This window comes from Rhincodon typus, chromosome 3, assembly GCF_021869965.1.
Source record: "Rhincodon typus isolate 14 chromosome 3, sRhiTyp1.1, whole genome shotgun sequence".
NCBI classification, from domain to species: Eukaryota; Metazoa; Chordata; class Chondrichthyes; order Orectolobiformes; family Rhincodontidae; genus Rhincodon; species Rhincodon typus.
Window position 1 is genome coordinate 11,023,519 of NC_063334.1, and position 13,970 is coordinate 11,037,488.

Below are 13,970 nucleotides of genomic sequence, written 5' to 3' on the forward strand. Positions count from 1 at the left end.
TGTTATCACCACAAATATATATTTTGTCTTTTAATGCATCTCAGTTGTGTAACGAAAATCTAAATCTTTATTTTGCAAAATCGCATTTAGCCTAATTGGGTTTTTAGTTGACTTTAAACTGAAACTCACAGTTTAAATTTAATAGTTGCCAACCTTTAGCTGGATTCCCTCCCAGCCCCAACAAGGATTCTAGTGAAAGAGCTATTTAATAAAGAACCAGCTGAGGCTGGATCCTCATTAAGACTCAGACAGACTTTTTGCACTGGAAGCATATAAGATAAAGTCACTAGAGGCCCACTTGCTCATTAGAGAGCGATAACTGGTGGCGAGTTTAACTTGAGGATCACCATGCCTCAAGTGAGGGGCAGATAGAAAAGGAGAGCACTTCATGGTGACCTCAGCTAGTACAGGAATTGAACATACACTTTTGGTATCAACTCTGCATTGTAAACAATTTATCCAGCTAACAGCTAAACACCCAACAGTCACAAAGTTCTTGCAAGCTGTGTGGCGAAGAGCAGGATTTGCAGGGAGAATGGAAGAACTGACCATGGCGCTGAGGTACATGGAGATATTCAAGTCAAGGGAGGGAATAGGAATGTACTGGTAGAATCATTGAATCCCTACAGTGTATAAAGAGGCCATTCAGCCCATTGAGTCTGCACTGATCCTCCAAAGAGCAGTGCCAGGGCTAGTGGGTAGGGGGCAGTACAGTTAGGGGGATCGACACTGTTCTCTGCAACCTGAGCATGACTCCCAAAGGCTGAGTCACCTGCTTCGTGCCAGAGTCAGGGAATTCTGATTGGTATGTAGCATTTTTTTTGAAAGAACAGGGAGGAAGGAAAGGGCAGTGGGGTAGCATTGTGAGCACAAGTCGGGATAAGTGCAATAGGAAGAAATAATCTTGGATTTAAAAATGTAAAATCCATTTGGGTGGAGGTAAGAAATAACCAGGGGAAGAATATATTATTGGAATTAGTCTATAGGTCCTCTAACAATAGCTATACTGTAAAAAGAGAATAAATCATAAGGGCATGTTAAAGAAAGGCAGTTTATTAATCATGGGTGACTTATTTTTCATGTCAATTGGAAAAATCAAATTGAGACTAAAATTAGAGGTGTAGTGAACATCTCAGAGTACAATGGGACTTTGACCTGATGGGCCAACGGGCCGAGGAGTGGCAGATGGAGTTTAATTTAGATAAATGTGAGGTGCTGCATTTTGGAAAGGCAAATCAGGGCAGGAATTATACACTTAATGGTAAGGTCCTGCAGAGTGTTGCTGAACAAAGAGGCCTTGGAGTACAGGTTCATAGTTCCTTGAAAGTTGAGTTGCAGGGAGACAGGGTAGTGAAGAAGACGTTTGGTACGCTTGTCTTTATTGGTCAGTGCATTGACGATAGGAGTTGGGAGGTCATGTTGCAGCTGTACAGGACATTGGTTAGGCTAATTTTGGAATACTGAATGCTGTTCAGGTCTCCCTGCCACAGGAAGGATGTTGTGAAGCTTGAAAAGGTTCAGAAAAGATTTACAAAGATGTTGTTTACAAAGTTGTTTCAGCGGCGGGAGTCCGGGAGGAAGCTCGAGGGCAGCCTGGGAAGGTGAGCTTTTCGGTTATAAAAGTCTTACCTTGCGTGACTCCATTTTTGGAGTAAGTGAGGTAATATATTTGGGCGGTTGCTTTACCCGAAACACTACCTAGGTAGTGTCTCCCATCCATCCTCCTCCTCTAACCAAAAAAAAAGGTTCTGAGAGCTGATTTGGTAAGGCTACTAGTATTTTTTTTTAATTTGTCTGTTTGGGAATTCGGAACAGTGGGAATGGATGTTAGGGCAGTTGTATGCTCCTCCTGTAGAATGTGGGAGGTATGGGTCACCATTAGTGTCCCCACTGACTTCATCTGCGGAAAGTGCACCCAACTCCAGCTCCTCAGAAACCGTGTTAGGGAACTGGAGCTGGAGCTGGATGAACTTCGGATCATTCGGGAGGCTGAGGGGGTAATTGAGAGGAGTTACGGGGAGGTAGTTACACCTCAGGTACAGGAAAAAAGTAGATGGGTTACAGTCAGGGGACGGAAAGGGAACAGGCAGACAGTGCAGGGATCCCCTGTGGCCAGTCCCCTCAAAAACAAGTATACCGTTTTGGATACTGTTGGGGGGACGACTTACCAGGGGTAAGCCATGGGGTACAGGTCTCTGGCACGGACTCTGTCCCTGTTGCTCAGAAGGGAAGGGGGGAGAGGAGGACAGCATTAGTCATTGGGGACTCCATAGTTAGGGGGACAGATAGGAGATTCTGTGGGAACGAGAGAGACTCGCGGTTGGTGTGTTGCCTCCCAGGTGCCAGGGTCCGTGATGTCTCGGATCATGTTTTCGGGATCCTTAAGGGGGAGGGGGAGCAGCCCCAAGTCGTGGTCCACATAGGCACCAATGACATAGGTAGGAAAAGGGATGGCGACGTAAGGCAGAAATTCAAGGAGCTAGGGTGGAAATTCAAGGAGCTAGAACAAACAGAGTTGTTATCTCTGGTTTGTTACCCGTGCCACGTGCTAGCGAGGCGAGGAATAGGGAGAGGGAGCAGTTGAACACGTGGCTACAGGGATGGTGCAGGAGGGAGTGATTCAGATACCTGGATAATTGGGGCTCATTCTGGGGTAGGTGGGACCTCTACAAACGGGATGGTCTACACCTGAACCAGAGGGGTACCAATATCCTGGGGGGGAAATTTGCTAATGCTCTTCGGGAGGGTTTAAACTAATTCAACAGCGGGGTGGGAACCTGAATTGTAGCTCCAGTGTACAGGAGGTTGAGAGTAGTGAGGTCATAAATAAGGTTTCAAGGTCGCAGGAGTGTACCGGCAGGCAGGAAAGTGGTTTGAAGTGTGTCTACTTCAATGCCAGGAGCATCCGGAATAAGGTGGGTGAACTTGCAGCATGGGTTGGTACCTGGGACTTCGATGTTGTGGCCATTTCGGAGACATGGATAGAGCAGGGACAGGAATGGTTGTTGCAGGTTCCGGGGTTTAGATGTTTCAGTAAGATCAGGGAAGGTGGTAAAAGACGGGGAGGTGTGGCATTGTTAGTCAAGGACAGTATTACGGTGGCAGAAAGGACATTTGATGACAACTCGTCTACTGAGGTAGTATGGGCTGAGGTTAGAACCAGGAAAGGAGAGGTCACCCTGTTGGGAGTTTTCTATAGGCCTCCGAAAAGTTCCAGAGATGTAGAGGAAAAGATTGCAAAGATGATTCTGGATAGGAGCGAAAGTAACAGGGTAGTTGTTATGGGGGACTTTAACTTTCCAAATATTGACTGGAAACGCTATAGTTCGAGTACTTCAGATGGGTCAGTTTTTGTCCAATGTGTGCAGGAGGGTTTCCTGACACAGTATGTAAATAGGCCAACAAGAGGCAAGGCCACATTGGATTTGGTACTGTGTAATGAACCAGGCCAGGTGTTAGATTTGGAGGTAGGAGAGCACTTTGGTGATAGTGACCACAATTCGGTTACGTTTACTTTAGCGATGGAAAGGGATAGGTATATACCGCAGGGCAAGAGTTATAGCTGGGGGAAAGGCAATTATGAGGCGATGAGGCAAGATTTAGGATGCATAGGATGGAGAAGGAAATTGCAGGGGCTGGGCACAATTGAAATGTGGAGCTTGTTCAAGGAACAGCTACTGCGTGTCCTTGAGAAGAATGTACCTGTCAGGCAGGGAGGAAGTGGTCGAGCGAGGGAACCGTGATTTACTAAAGAAGTTGAATCTCTTGTCAAGAGGAAGAAGGAGGCTTATGTAGAGATGAGGCGTGAAGGCTCAGTGAGGGCGCTTGAGAGTTACAAGTTAGCCAGGAAGGACCTAAAGAGAGAGCTAAGAAGAGCCAGGAGGGGACATGAGAAGTCTTTAGCAGGTAGGATCAAGGAAAACCCTAAAGCTTTCTGTAGGTATGTCAGGAATAAAAGAATGACTAGAGTAAGATTGGGGCCGGTCAAGGACAGTAGTGGGAAGTTGTGCGTGGAGTCCAAAGAGATAGGAGAGGTGCTAAATGAATATTTTTCGTCAGTATTCACACAGGAAAAAGACAATGTAGTCGAGGAGAATACTGAGATACAGACTATTAGACTAGATGGGATTGAGGTTCATAAGGAGGAGGTGTTAGCAATTCTGGAAGGTGTGAAAATAGATAAGTCCCCTGGGCCGGATGGGATTTATCCTAGGATTCTCTGGGAAGCTAGAGAGGAGATTGCAGAGCCTTTGGCTTTGATCTTTATGTCGTCATTGTCTTCAGGAATAGTGCCAGAAGACTGGAGACTAGCAAATGTTGTCCCCTTGTTCAAGAAGGGGAGTAGAGACAACCCTGGTAATTATAGACCAGTGAGCCTTACTTCGGTTGTGGGTAAAGTGTTGGAAAGGATTAAAAGAGATAGGATTTATAATCATCTAGAAAGGAATAATTTGATTAGGGATAGTCAACACGGTTTTGTGAAGGGTAGGTCGTGCCTCACAAACCTTATTGAGTTCTTTGAGAAGGTGACCAAACAGGTGGATGAGGGTAAAGCGGTTGATGTGGTGTATTTGGATTTCAGTAAAGCGTTTGATAAGGTTCCCCATGGTAGGCTATTGCAGAAAATACGGAGGCATGGGATTGAGGGTGATTTAGCGGTTTGGATCAGAAATTGGCTAGCTGTAAGAAGACAGAGGGTGGTGGTTGATGGGAAATGTTCATCCTGGAGTTCAGTTACTAGTGGTGTACCTCAAGGATCTGTTTTGGGGCCACTGCTGTTTGTCATTTTTATAAATGACCTGGATGAGGGCGTAGAAGGATGGGTTAGTAAATTTGCGGATGACACCAAAGTCGGTGGAGTTGTGGATAGTGCGGAAGGATGTTGTAGGTTACAGAGGGACATAGATAAGCTGCAGAGCTGGGCTGAGAGGTGGAAAATGGAGTTTAATGCGGAAAAGTGTGAGTTGATTCACTTTGGAAGGAGTAACAGGAATACAGAGTACTGGGTTAATGGTAAGATTCTTGGTAGTGTGGATGAGCAGAAAGATCTCGGTGTCCATGTGCATAGATCACTGAAAGTTGCCACCCAGGTTGATAGCGTTGTTAAGAAGGCGTACGGTGTGTTAGGTTTTATTGGTAGAGGAATTGAGTTTCGGAGCCATGAGGTCATGTTGCAGCTGTACAAAACTCTGGTGCAGCCGCACTTGGAGTATTGCATACAGTTCTGGTCACCGCATTATAGGAAGGATGTGGAAGCATTGGAAAGGGTGCAGAGGAGATTTACCAGCATGTTGCCTGGTATGGAGGGAAGGTCTTATGAGGAAAGGCTGAGGGTTTTGAGGCTGTTTTCGTTAGAGAGAAGAAGGTTAAGAGGTGACTTGATAGAGACATACAAGATGATCAGAGGATTAGATAGGGTGGACAGTGGGAGCCTTTTTCCTCGGATGGTGATGGCTAGCACGAGGGGACATAGCTTTAAATTGAGGGGTGATAGATATCGGACAGATGTCAGAGGTAGGTTCTTTACTCAGAGAGTAGTAAGGGCGTGGAATGCCCTGGCTGCAAAAATAGTAGACTCGCCCACTTTAAGGGCATTTAAATGGTCATTGGATAAACATATGGATGATAATGGAATAGTTTAGGTTAGATGGGCTTCAGATTGGTTTCACAGGTCGGCGCAACATCGAGGGCCGAAGGGCCTGTACTGTGCTGTAATGTTCTATGTTCTATGTTCTATGTTAAGAACAAAAACAAAGTTGCTGGATAAGTTCAGCAGGTCTGGCAGCATCTGTGAAGAAATAAACAGAGTTAACGTTTTCCTTCAGAAGAGGAAGGGTCACCAGACCCGAAACGTTAACTCTGATTTTTCCTTCACAGATGCTGCCAGACCTGCTGAGCTTTTCTAGCAACTTTGTTTTTGTTCCTGATTTACAGCATCTGCAGTTCTTTCAGTTTTTATTTACAAAGATGTTGCCAGAGTTGGAGGGTTTGAGCTTTAGGGAGAGGCTGAATAGCCTGGGGCTATTTTCCCTGGAGTGTCAGAGGCTGAGGGGTGACCTTATAAAGGTTTATAAAATCATGATGGGCATGGATAGGGTGAATAGCCAAGAAATGTCCCCCAGGGTGGGGGAGTCCATTAATAGATGGCACATGTTTAAGGTGAGAGAGGAAAGATTTAAAAGGGACCTAAAGGGTAACTTTTTCATGCAGAGGGTGGTGCGTGTGTGGAATAAGCTGCCAGAGGAAGTGGTGGAGGCTGGTACAATTACAATATTTAAAAGGCATCTGGATAGGTATATGAATAGGAAGGATTTAGAGGCATATGGGCCAAATGCTAGCAAATGGGATTAGGATATCTGATCAGCATGGACAAGTTGGACCAAAGGGTCTGTTTCCATACTGTACAGTTCTATGACTCTATGACAGGGGTAGCCACAAAGAAGAATTCATAGAATAAATTCAGGGCAGTTTTGTAGAACACAATATTGTGAATGCAATCAGGGGTCAGGTTATTTTGTATCTCGTAATGTGTAATGGCGTAGGTTTAATAAATTATCTCAAAGAAAAAGATCCCCTCGGAAACAATAACCATAAAATGGTAACATTTAACATTCCAACTGAGTGTGATAAACGTAGGTCAGCAACAAATATTCTAAACTTAAATATGTCTAATTATAAAGGGATGGGAACCATGCTGAATGAAGTGGACTTTTAAAGGAGTTTAGCGAAAAGATGGTTGAGGTACAATGGCAGACATTTAAGAAAACAATTTATGACTTGTAACTGTGCTATGTCCCAGTGAGGAAAGAAGATTCTAGGAAGGACCACATTGAAATATCAGATTCTCAGGGACTTGATGCTAAGTTATATGTAGTTTAAGCAAGTAATGAGGAAAGCCAATAGAAGTGATAGAGTCAGACAGCACAGAAATAGCCTCTTCAGTCCAACTTGTCCATGCTGACCAAGTTTTCCACTCTAAATTAGTCCCATGCGCATGCATTTGGCCCATATCCTTCTAAAACCTTCCTATTTATGTACGTGTCCACATGTCTCTTAAATGTTGTAGCTATACCTGCATCTACCACTTCCTCTGGCAACTCGTTCCACATACAAACCACCCTCTGTGTTAAAAAGGTGCCCCCCAGGTCCTCTTTACATCTTTCTCCTCTCACCTTAAAATTATGTTGTCTAGTTTTGAACTCCCTCCACCCTAGGGAAAAGACCTTTGCTATTCATCTTATCTATGCCCCTCATGATTTTATATGCCTCTCTAAGGTCACCCCTCAACCCCCTGTGACAAAAGTGCAGCCTATCCAGCCTCTCATTATAAATCAAACCCTCCAATCCTGGTAATATCCTTGTAAATCTTTTAGAACCCTCTCCAATTTAATAATATTCTTCCGCTAGCAGGGCAACCAGAACTGTACACAGCACTCCAGAAGAGGCCTCACCAATGTCCTGTACAACCTCAATATGACATTCCAAATCCTAACTCAACAGTCTGAGCACTGAAGGCAAGTGTTCCAAACACCTTCTTTACCACTCTGTCTACCCGTGACACAACTTCCGATGAACTATGTACATGAATCCCTAGGTCTCTCTGTTCTACAACACTCCTCAGGGCCCTATCATTAATTGTATTAGCCCTGCCCTTGTTCGTCTTTCCAAAATGCAACACCTCATATTTATCCAAATTAGACTCTATTTGCCACACCTCAACTCATTGGCCTAATTGATGAAGATCCCTGTGTATCTTAGATAATCTTCCTCACTGGCTACTATAGCACCAGCTTTGGTGTCAACTGCAAACTTACAAACCATGCTTCCTATACTCTCATCCATATCATTTACGTAAATGACAACAACAGTGGACCCAGCTGTGATCTCTCTCTATGCACCTTTTTCTGTGGCAGGAACACTGTATTCTGCACTCTGTTCTGCTGCCTCGATACACTTTGTGTGGTATCTGCCTGCATAGCATGCAAACAGCACTTTTCACTGTATCTCGGTACATGTGACAACAATAAATCAGTCAATCAATCAACCAGGACACCACTGGTCACAGGCCTCCAGTCTAATAAACAACCCTCAGCCACTACCCTCTGTCTCCTTCCAACAAGCCAATCTTGTATCCAATTGGCAAGCTCTCACTGAATTCCATGTGATCTAACTTTACTAATCAGTTTATCATGTGGAACCTTGTCAAAAGCTTTACTAAAGTCCGTGAAGACAACGCCCACCACTCTGCCCTCAACATCTACTGCTCCTACAGCCTTTCTTAAATAATGGCACATTAGCCACCTTCCAGTCCTCTGGTACCTCACGCGTGGCAATAGATAACACAAATATCTCTGCTAGAAATTGACTGCTTATAGCAAGAGAAGTTGAATACAAAAATAGGGAGGTTATATGCTTGAGTTATATAGGGTATTGGTGAGACCACATCTGCAGTACAATGTACAATATTGGTCTCCTTATTTAAGGATGGAAGCAGTTCATAAAGGCTTAGCAGATTAATACACAGAATGCACACGGAGGAAACGTTGAATAGGCTAGGCTTGTATCTACAGGGTACTAAAGTTTAGGAGAATAAGGGCAAATTGATTGAAACGTGTATAATTTTCAGGGATCTTGACAGGGTGGATGTGAGATTCCTCTTGTCGGAGAATCTCGAACTAGGGATCACAGTTGTACATCACAGAAGGGCATGTGCCTTTGAAACTCTCTTTCTCAAAACGCTCTTGAATATTTTTAAGGTAGACATAGGTAGATTCTTGATATGAAGAAGAATGAAGTTATGGTGGGGTGAACTAGGTGAGGATGTGGAGTTATCAGATCAACCATAATCTAATTGAATGATGAAGGAGATTCAGGGAGCTGAAGGACCTACTCTTATTCCTAATTTGTGTGTTTGTATCTTCCTTTTTGCTAGTTAATGACTCTACTCAGTAGAGAGATTTTCCCCTGAATCCCATTGTGTTAGTTTTCTAGGGATTCTTGATGCCACACACAATCGAGGACAGTCACTCCAGCTCATATTGTTCACAAATATAATTGATGATTCTCTAAAATGAGTGGTAGTTTGTAAGATAAGTATCAAAACTGGTTTAATAACCCACTTCAAAATTGGTCTTCTGTGAACTTGCATGCCAATAGCTAACCAGACAGATTATCCCATACAGAATAAAAACCGAAAGAACTGCGGATGCTGTAAATCAGAAACAAAAACAGAAGTTGCTGGAAAAGCTCAGCAGTCTGGCAGCATCTGTGAAGCGCAATCTGAGTTGATTTCTCTTCACGGATGGTGCCAGACCTGCAGAGCTTTTCCAGCAACTTCTGTTTTTATCCCATATACACTTGTAGCATCTTTGAATTGGTTGCTTTATAGAATATACTAAAGCTGGACCAAGAAACTGATATTTAAAGATAGAATATGAATACAATTTAGTTAAAAATTATGAAAACATACTGTGAAATATTCTGCAGGTACATAAAATGGTAACATTTGGCTAAAATGAATGTGACTGACAGGTCAATTTATAATCATAGATCATAGAATCATGGAAAAGAATCATGGAATCGCTACAGTGCAGAAAGAGACCATTCAGCCCACTGAGTCTGCACTGACCCTTTGAAGAGCATCCCACACAGACCCAGCCCGCATCTTATCCCCATAACCCCGCATTTACCATGACTAATCCACCTAGCCTGCACATCTCTGGGCCTAAAGAAAATTTAGCATGACCCATCCACCTAATCTGCCCATCTTTGAACTGCAGGTGGAAATCGGAGCACCCAGAGGAAACCCACATAGACACAGGGAGAACGTGCAAACTCCACACAGACAGTTGCCCAAGGGTGGAATCGAACCTGGGTCCCTGTTGCTGTGAGACAGCATAGTAGGGAATAAGAAATGGCAGAGAAGCTAAATGTGTAGAGCTGGATGAACACAGCAGGCCAAGCAGCATCATAGGAGCTTTGTGAGTGTTTTCACTGAGGAGGATACCATAATTCTGTCAGAATTAAGATACAGTAAATGAGGTGTTGAAGGAAATTGGCATCAGTAAGATAATTGAACTGGAGAAATTAATAATGCTGAGAGTCAATAAATCACCAGGAATGAATGATCTACATCTCAGTTTTGAAAGAGACGGCTATAGAGATAGTCGATGTATTGACGATTATCTTCCTAAACTCTATAGATTCTGGAATGATTGCAGTGGAGTAGAATGTACAGAACATCACAACTATAAAACAACAAACTATAGATCTGGACCCTTCATCAGAAAAACTTGCTTTTCTGATGAAGGGTCTAGGCCCGAAACGTCAGCTTCTCTGCTCCTATGATGCTGCTTGGCCTGCTGTGTTCATCCAGTCCTGCACCTTGTTGTCTCGGATTCTCCAGCATCTGCAGTTCCTACTATCTCTGAAACTATAGATCTGTTAGCATTAAATCAGTAGTAGGGAAAATGGCTGGAACTATTACAAAGAATAAGATAAATAGACACCTAGTCAATAATGACTTGATTGGGCAAAGTTGGCATGGATTTATGAATGGGAAATCCTGTTTGATTAACTTGGGAGATTTTTGAAATGTTACGAACAGATTTGATAAAGGAGAGCCAAATGATGTTGTATGCTTAGATTTTTAGATGGCTTTTGATAAAATGTCTCATGGGGGACTGGTTAGAAAAATTTAAGCAGAATTTCTTAAATGGAAGTTGGAAAATGTTGATGTACAAAGGGACCTAGATGTCCTTATTGATAAGTCAATAAAGGCTAACATGCAGATGTAGCAATCTATTAGCAAGGCTTGGTGCCATGGGAAATGCAGGGTTACAGGGCCAATGTAGGTGGGTGAGTCTGGATAGGATCCTGTTTGGAGAGTGTGGACTCGATGAGCCACATGGCCAGCTTCCACACTGTGGAGATTCTATGATTCTATGATTCTACTGGAAAATTAGTCATTATTGCAAGAGAATTTGAGTACAGGAACAGTGAGGTCTTGACTCAATTTTATAGGAGCTTGGTTAGACCACCTCTGCAGTAGTGTGTACAGTTTATGATCTCCTTATTGCAGGAAAAGTATTATTGCTACGGAGGGAATGCCACAAATGTTCACCAGGTCTGGCAGGACTGTCCTATGAAAAAGGATTGGGAAAACTGGGACCATATTCTCTAATACTGTCAAAGAATGTGAGATGATTTCATTGAAAGTTACAAAATATTTAAAGGAATAGACAAGGAAGGTGCAGGTATGACATTGCCCTGGTTAGGGAGTCTAGAATCATGGGGTATAATTTAAAACTAAGCAGGATGCCACCTAAGTCTGAGATGAGGAGAATTTTTTTCTCATTCACAGAGTTGTGAACCTTTAGAATTCTCCATCACAAAGGGCTTTGGTTTATGTTTACTTTTGAGTACATTTAGGGTAGCGATCAATCGATTTCTGATTACTAATAGGGCACATTGATATGGAGATGGGGTGGGTAAAAGGCATTGAAGTGTTCAATCAGTCATGATTGTATTGAATGGAGGGTCAGGCTCAATGGGCTGAATGGCCTACTCCTGTACTTACATTCCTCTCTTTCTATCCTTGGCCCTGTATTTTTCTCAACTACACGCTGACCTGTGGTGATATCATCAAATAACACATGAGAATCTACACATACTTACTACCTCCACTCAGGACTAATTGCACACTACCTCTTGTAGACACTTCTGTTTGTTTCACTGACTTGATGCACCACTTGTCAGACATCTGTTACTTGATAAGCAGAAATTTCCCCCAAACAAATATTGAAAAGAATTGGTTTTCCTTTCCACCACAATCTCTTTTCTGGTCCATTATTTCCATTACATTTCCTGGCAATTGTCTAAAGCTGAACTAGAAAATCTGTAAACTTGGTGTTGCATTTGACACTGACATAACGTTCAAATCATATATCTGTTGCATTGTCAAGACTGCCGTCTATCACATTTCTTGACTCTGACTTGGTCTTGGTTTATTTGCTGCTGGAGCCCTCTTTCATGCTTTTCTTATTTCTAGGTTGACTACTCCTATATTGTCCTGGCTTGCCTCCCATTTTCCATGCTATGTTCTTTTGTGCTCACCACAAGCCTGTCCTTCTATTAACTCTCATCAACTACCATCCCTGTGCCTGCTGAATTACACTGACTGGTAGTCTGACAACACCCCAATATCATAATCCTTATTCTTGTTTTAAATCATAGAATCCCTACAGTGCAGAAAGAGGCCATTCAGCCCATCAGTTCTGCACTGACCTCTGAAGAACATCGCTACCAGACCCATCCCCCCACCCTATCCCTGTAACCCCACACTTCCCATGGCTAATCCACCTAGCCTGCATATCCCTAGACACTGTGGGGCTTTTTAGGATGGCCAACGCATTTAACCCGCACAGCTTTGGACTGTAGGAGGAGGAACACCCAGAGGAAACCAACGCAGACAAAACGGGAACGTGTAAACTTCACACAGTCATCCAAGACTGGAATTGAACCTGGGTTCCTGGTGCTGTAAGGCAGCGGTGCTAACCACTGAACCTCCATTGTTTCACCCCTCCCTTACATTGTAATCTCCCCTGACCTTACAAACATCTGAGATCATTGCACTCCAATTGTGAAAATTTGTACATCACTGACGTTAAGTGGTCTAACAATGGCAACTGCACCTTCAGATGCCTGGGCTCAAAGCTCTAGAATTCTCTCCATACACTTACGTGCCTTGCTACCTGTCTCTACCTTCTAAGGTGTTTCTGAAAATCTCTCTTTGGTCATCTGGAATCTCCTTCTGTGGCCCAATCTATTTTTTAAAGGTTGGTAGCACCCTTATTGAGCACCTTGCAATGTTTGCTACATTAAGATGCTGTATAAATGCATTGTTGTTTATTCTCCATCAAAATAACACAATGAGTGAAACCATCATATCTGATCTAATTGATTTATTATTGTCACACATACCGAGATACAGTGAAAAGTACTGTTTTGCATGCTAACCAGACAAATCGTACCTTACATAAGTACATCAGGGTGATAGAACAGAATGCAGAATATGGTGTTACAGCTACAGAGAAGGTGCAGAGAAAGATCAACTCTAATAAGAGGTCTGTTCATAAGTCTGTAAACAGCAGGGAAGATTCTGTTCTTGAATCTGTTGGTCTATGTGCAAATTGTTGGTATATCTGCAATTTGTTCTGTAAAACTATGTTCTGGAACCAACTGATGTGGAGGGTGGTGAATCTATGGAATTCATTGCCTTAGAAGGTCTATGGAAGCCAAATCACTGAGTGTCTTTAAGACAGAGATAGGTAGGTTATAGATTAATAAAAGGATGAAAGGTTACAGGGAGGAGGTATGGAAATGGGATTGAGAAACCTATTGCCATAATCAAATGACAGAGCAGACTCGATGGGCTGAATGGTCGATTTCTGCTTCGTTATCTTATAGTTCTATGGAACGACAAACAACAAAAATGATATTCTCACCAAGTCGTCAATGTAAGTTGGAGTTTCCTTTATACAGCTGTTAGTTTGTGCTATTCTGTAAAAAAGAGGGGAAATTAATTACCAACGATTATTATTTAGTTATGCAGAAAAACTTTGCGAGCTACATTAAACACAATGCAGCCGAGGCTGGTAGTGTTCAGGTCCGCTTAATTTCTTCTCCTAATCCATGAAAAGACCGCCCGAACAGGCTAACACAAGAACTCGATGAGGAAGAGATGTGAATGCAGTACCTGGGGGTTTTTCGCAGGGGAGCAGCGTTTGACCCAGGTTTGTTCAGCTCGGGTTTTACCGATATCATTCTAACATTGGCACTGGCTGCATGGCCCATTTCCCAGGCAGGAGGGCTCACTGCTGAGCCGCTGCTCCCGGGGGAGGGGGGGCGGGTCGCCTCCGCAGCCTTGTTTATTGATACAGCGGCGTTGCTAAGCGACATCATTGTAAAGC

At 43.2% G+C, this 13,970-nt stretch overlaps 1 protein-coding gene across 2 annotated transcripts in view; it reads right to left on the minus strand.

Annotated features, from left to right (window-relative positions):
• LOC109937285 (coiled-coil domain-containing protein 192-like) overlaps positions 1 to 13,859 on the minus strand; it is a 71,417-nt gene extending 57,558 nt beyond the window's left edge. For both annotated transcript variants that reach the window (XM_048595275.1, XM_048595274.1), the window contains exons 1-2: positions 13,757 to 13,859; positions 13,506 to 13,560 (exon numbers count right to left, since the gene is read on the minus strand). In XM_048595275.1, the coding sequence (XP_048451232.1) occupies positions 13,506 to 13,560; positions 13,757 to 13,854 (153 nt within the window). In that variant the 5' untranslated portion in view covers positions 13,855 to 13,859. The remainder of the gene's footprint in view (positions 1 to 13,505; positions 13,561 to 13,756) is intronic.
• Between the last annotated feature and the right edge of the window lie 111 nt (positions 13,860 to 13,970).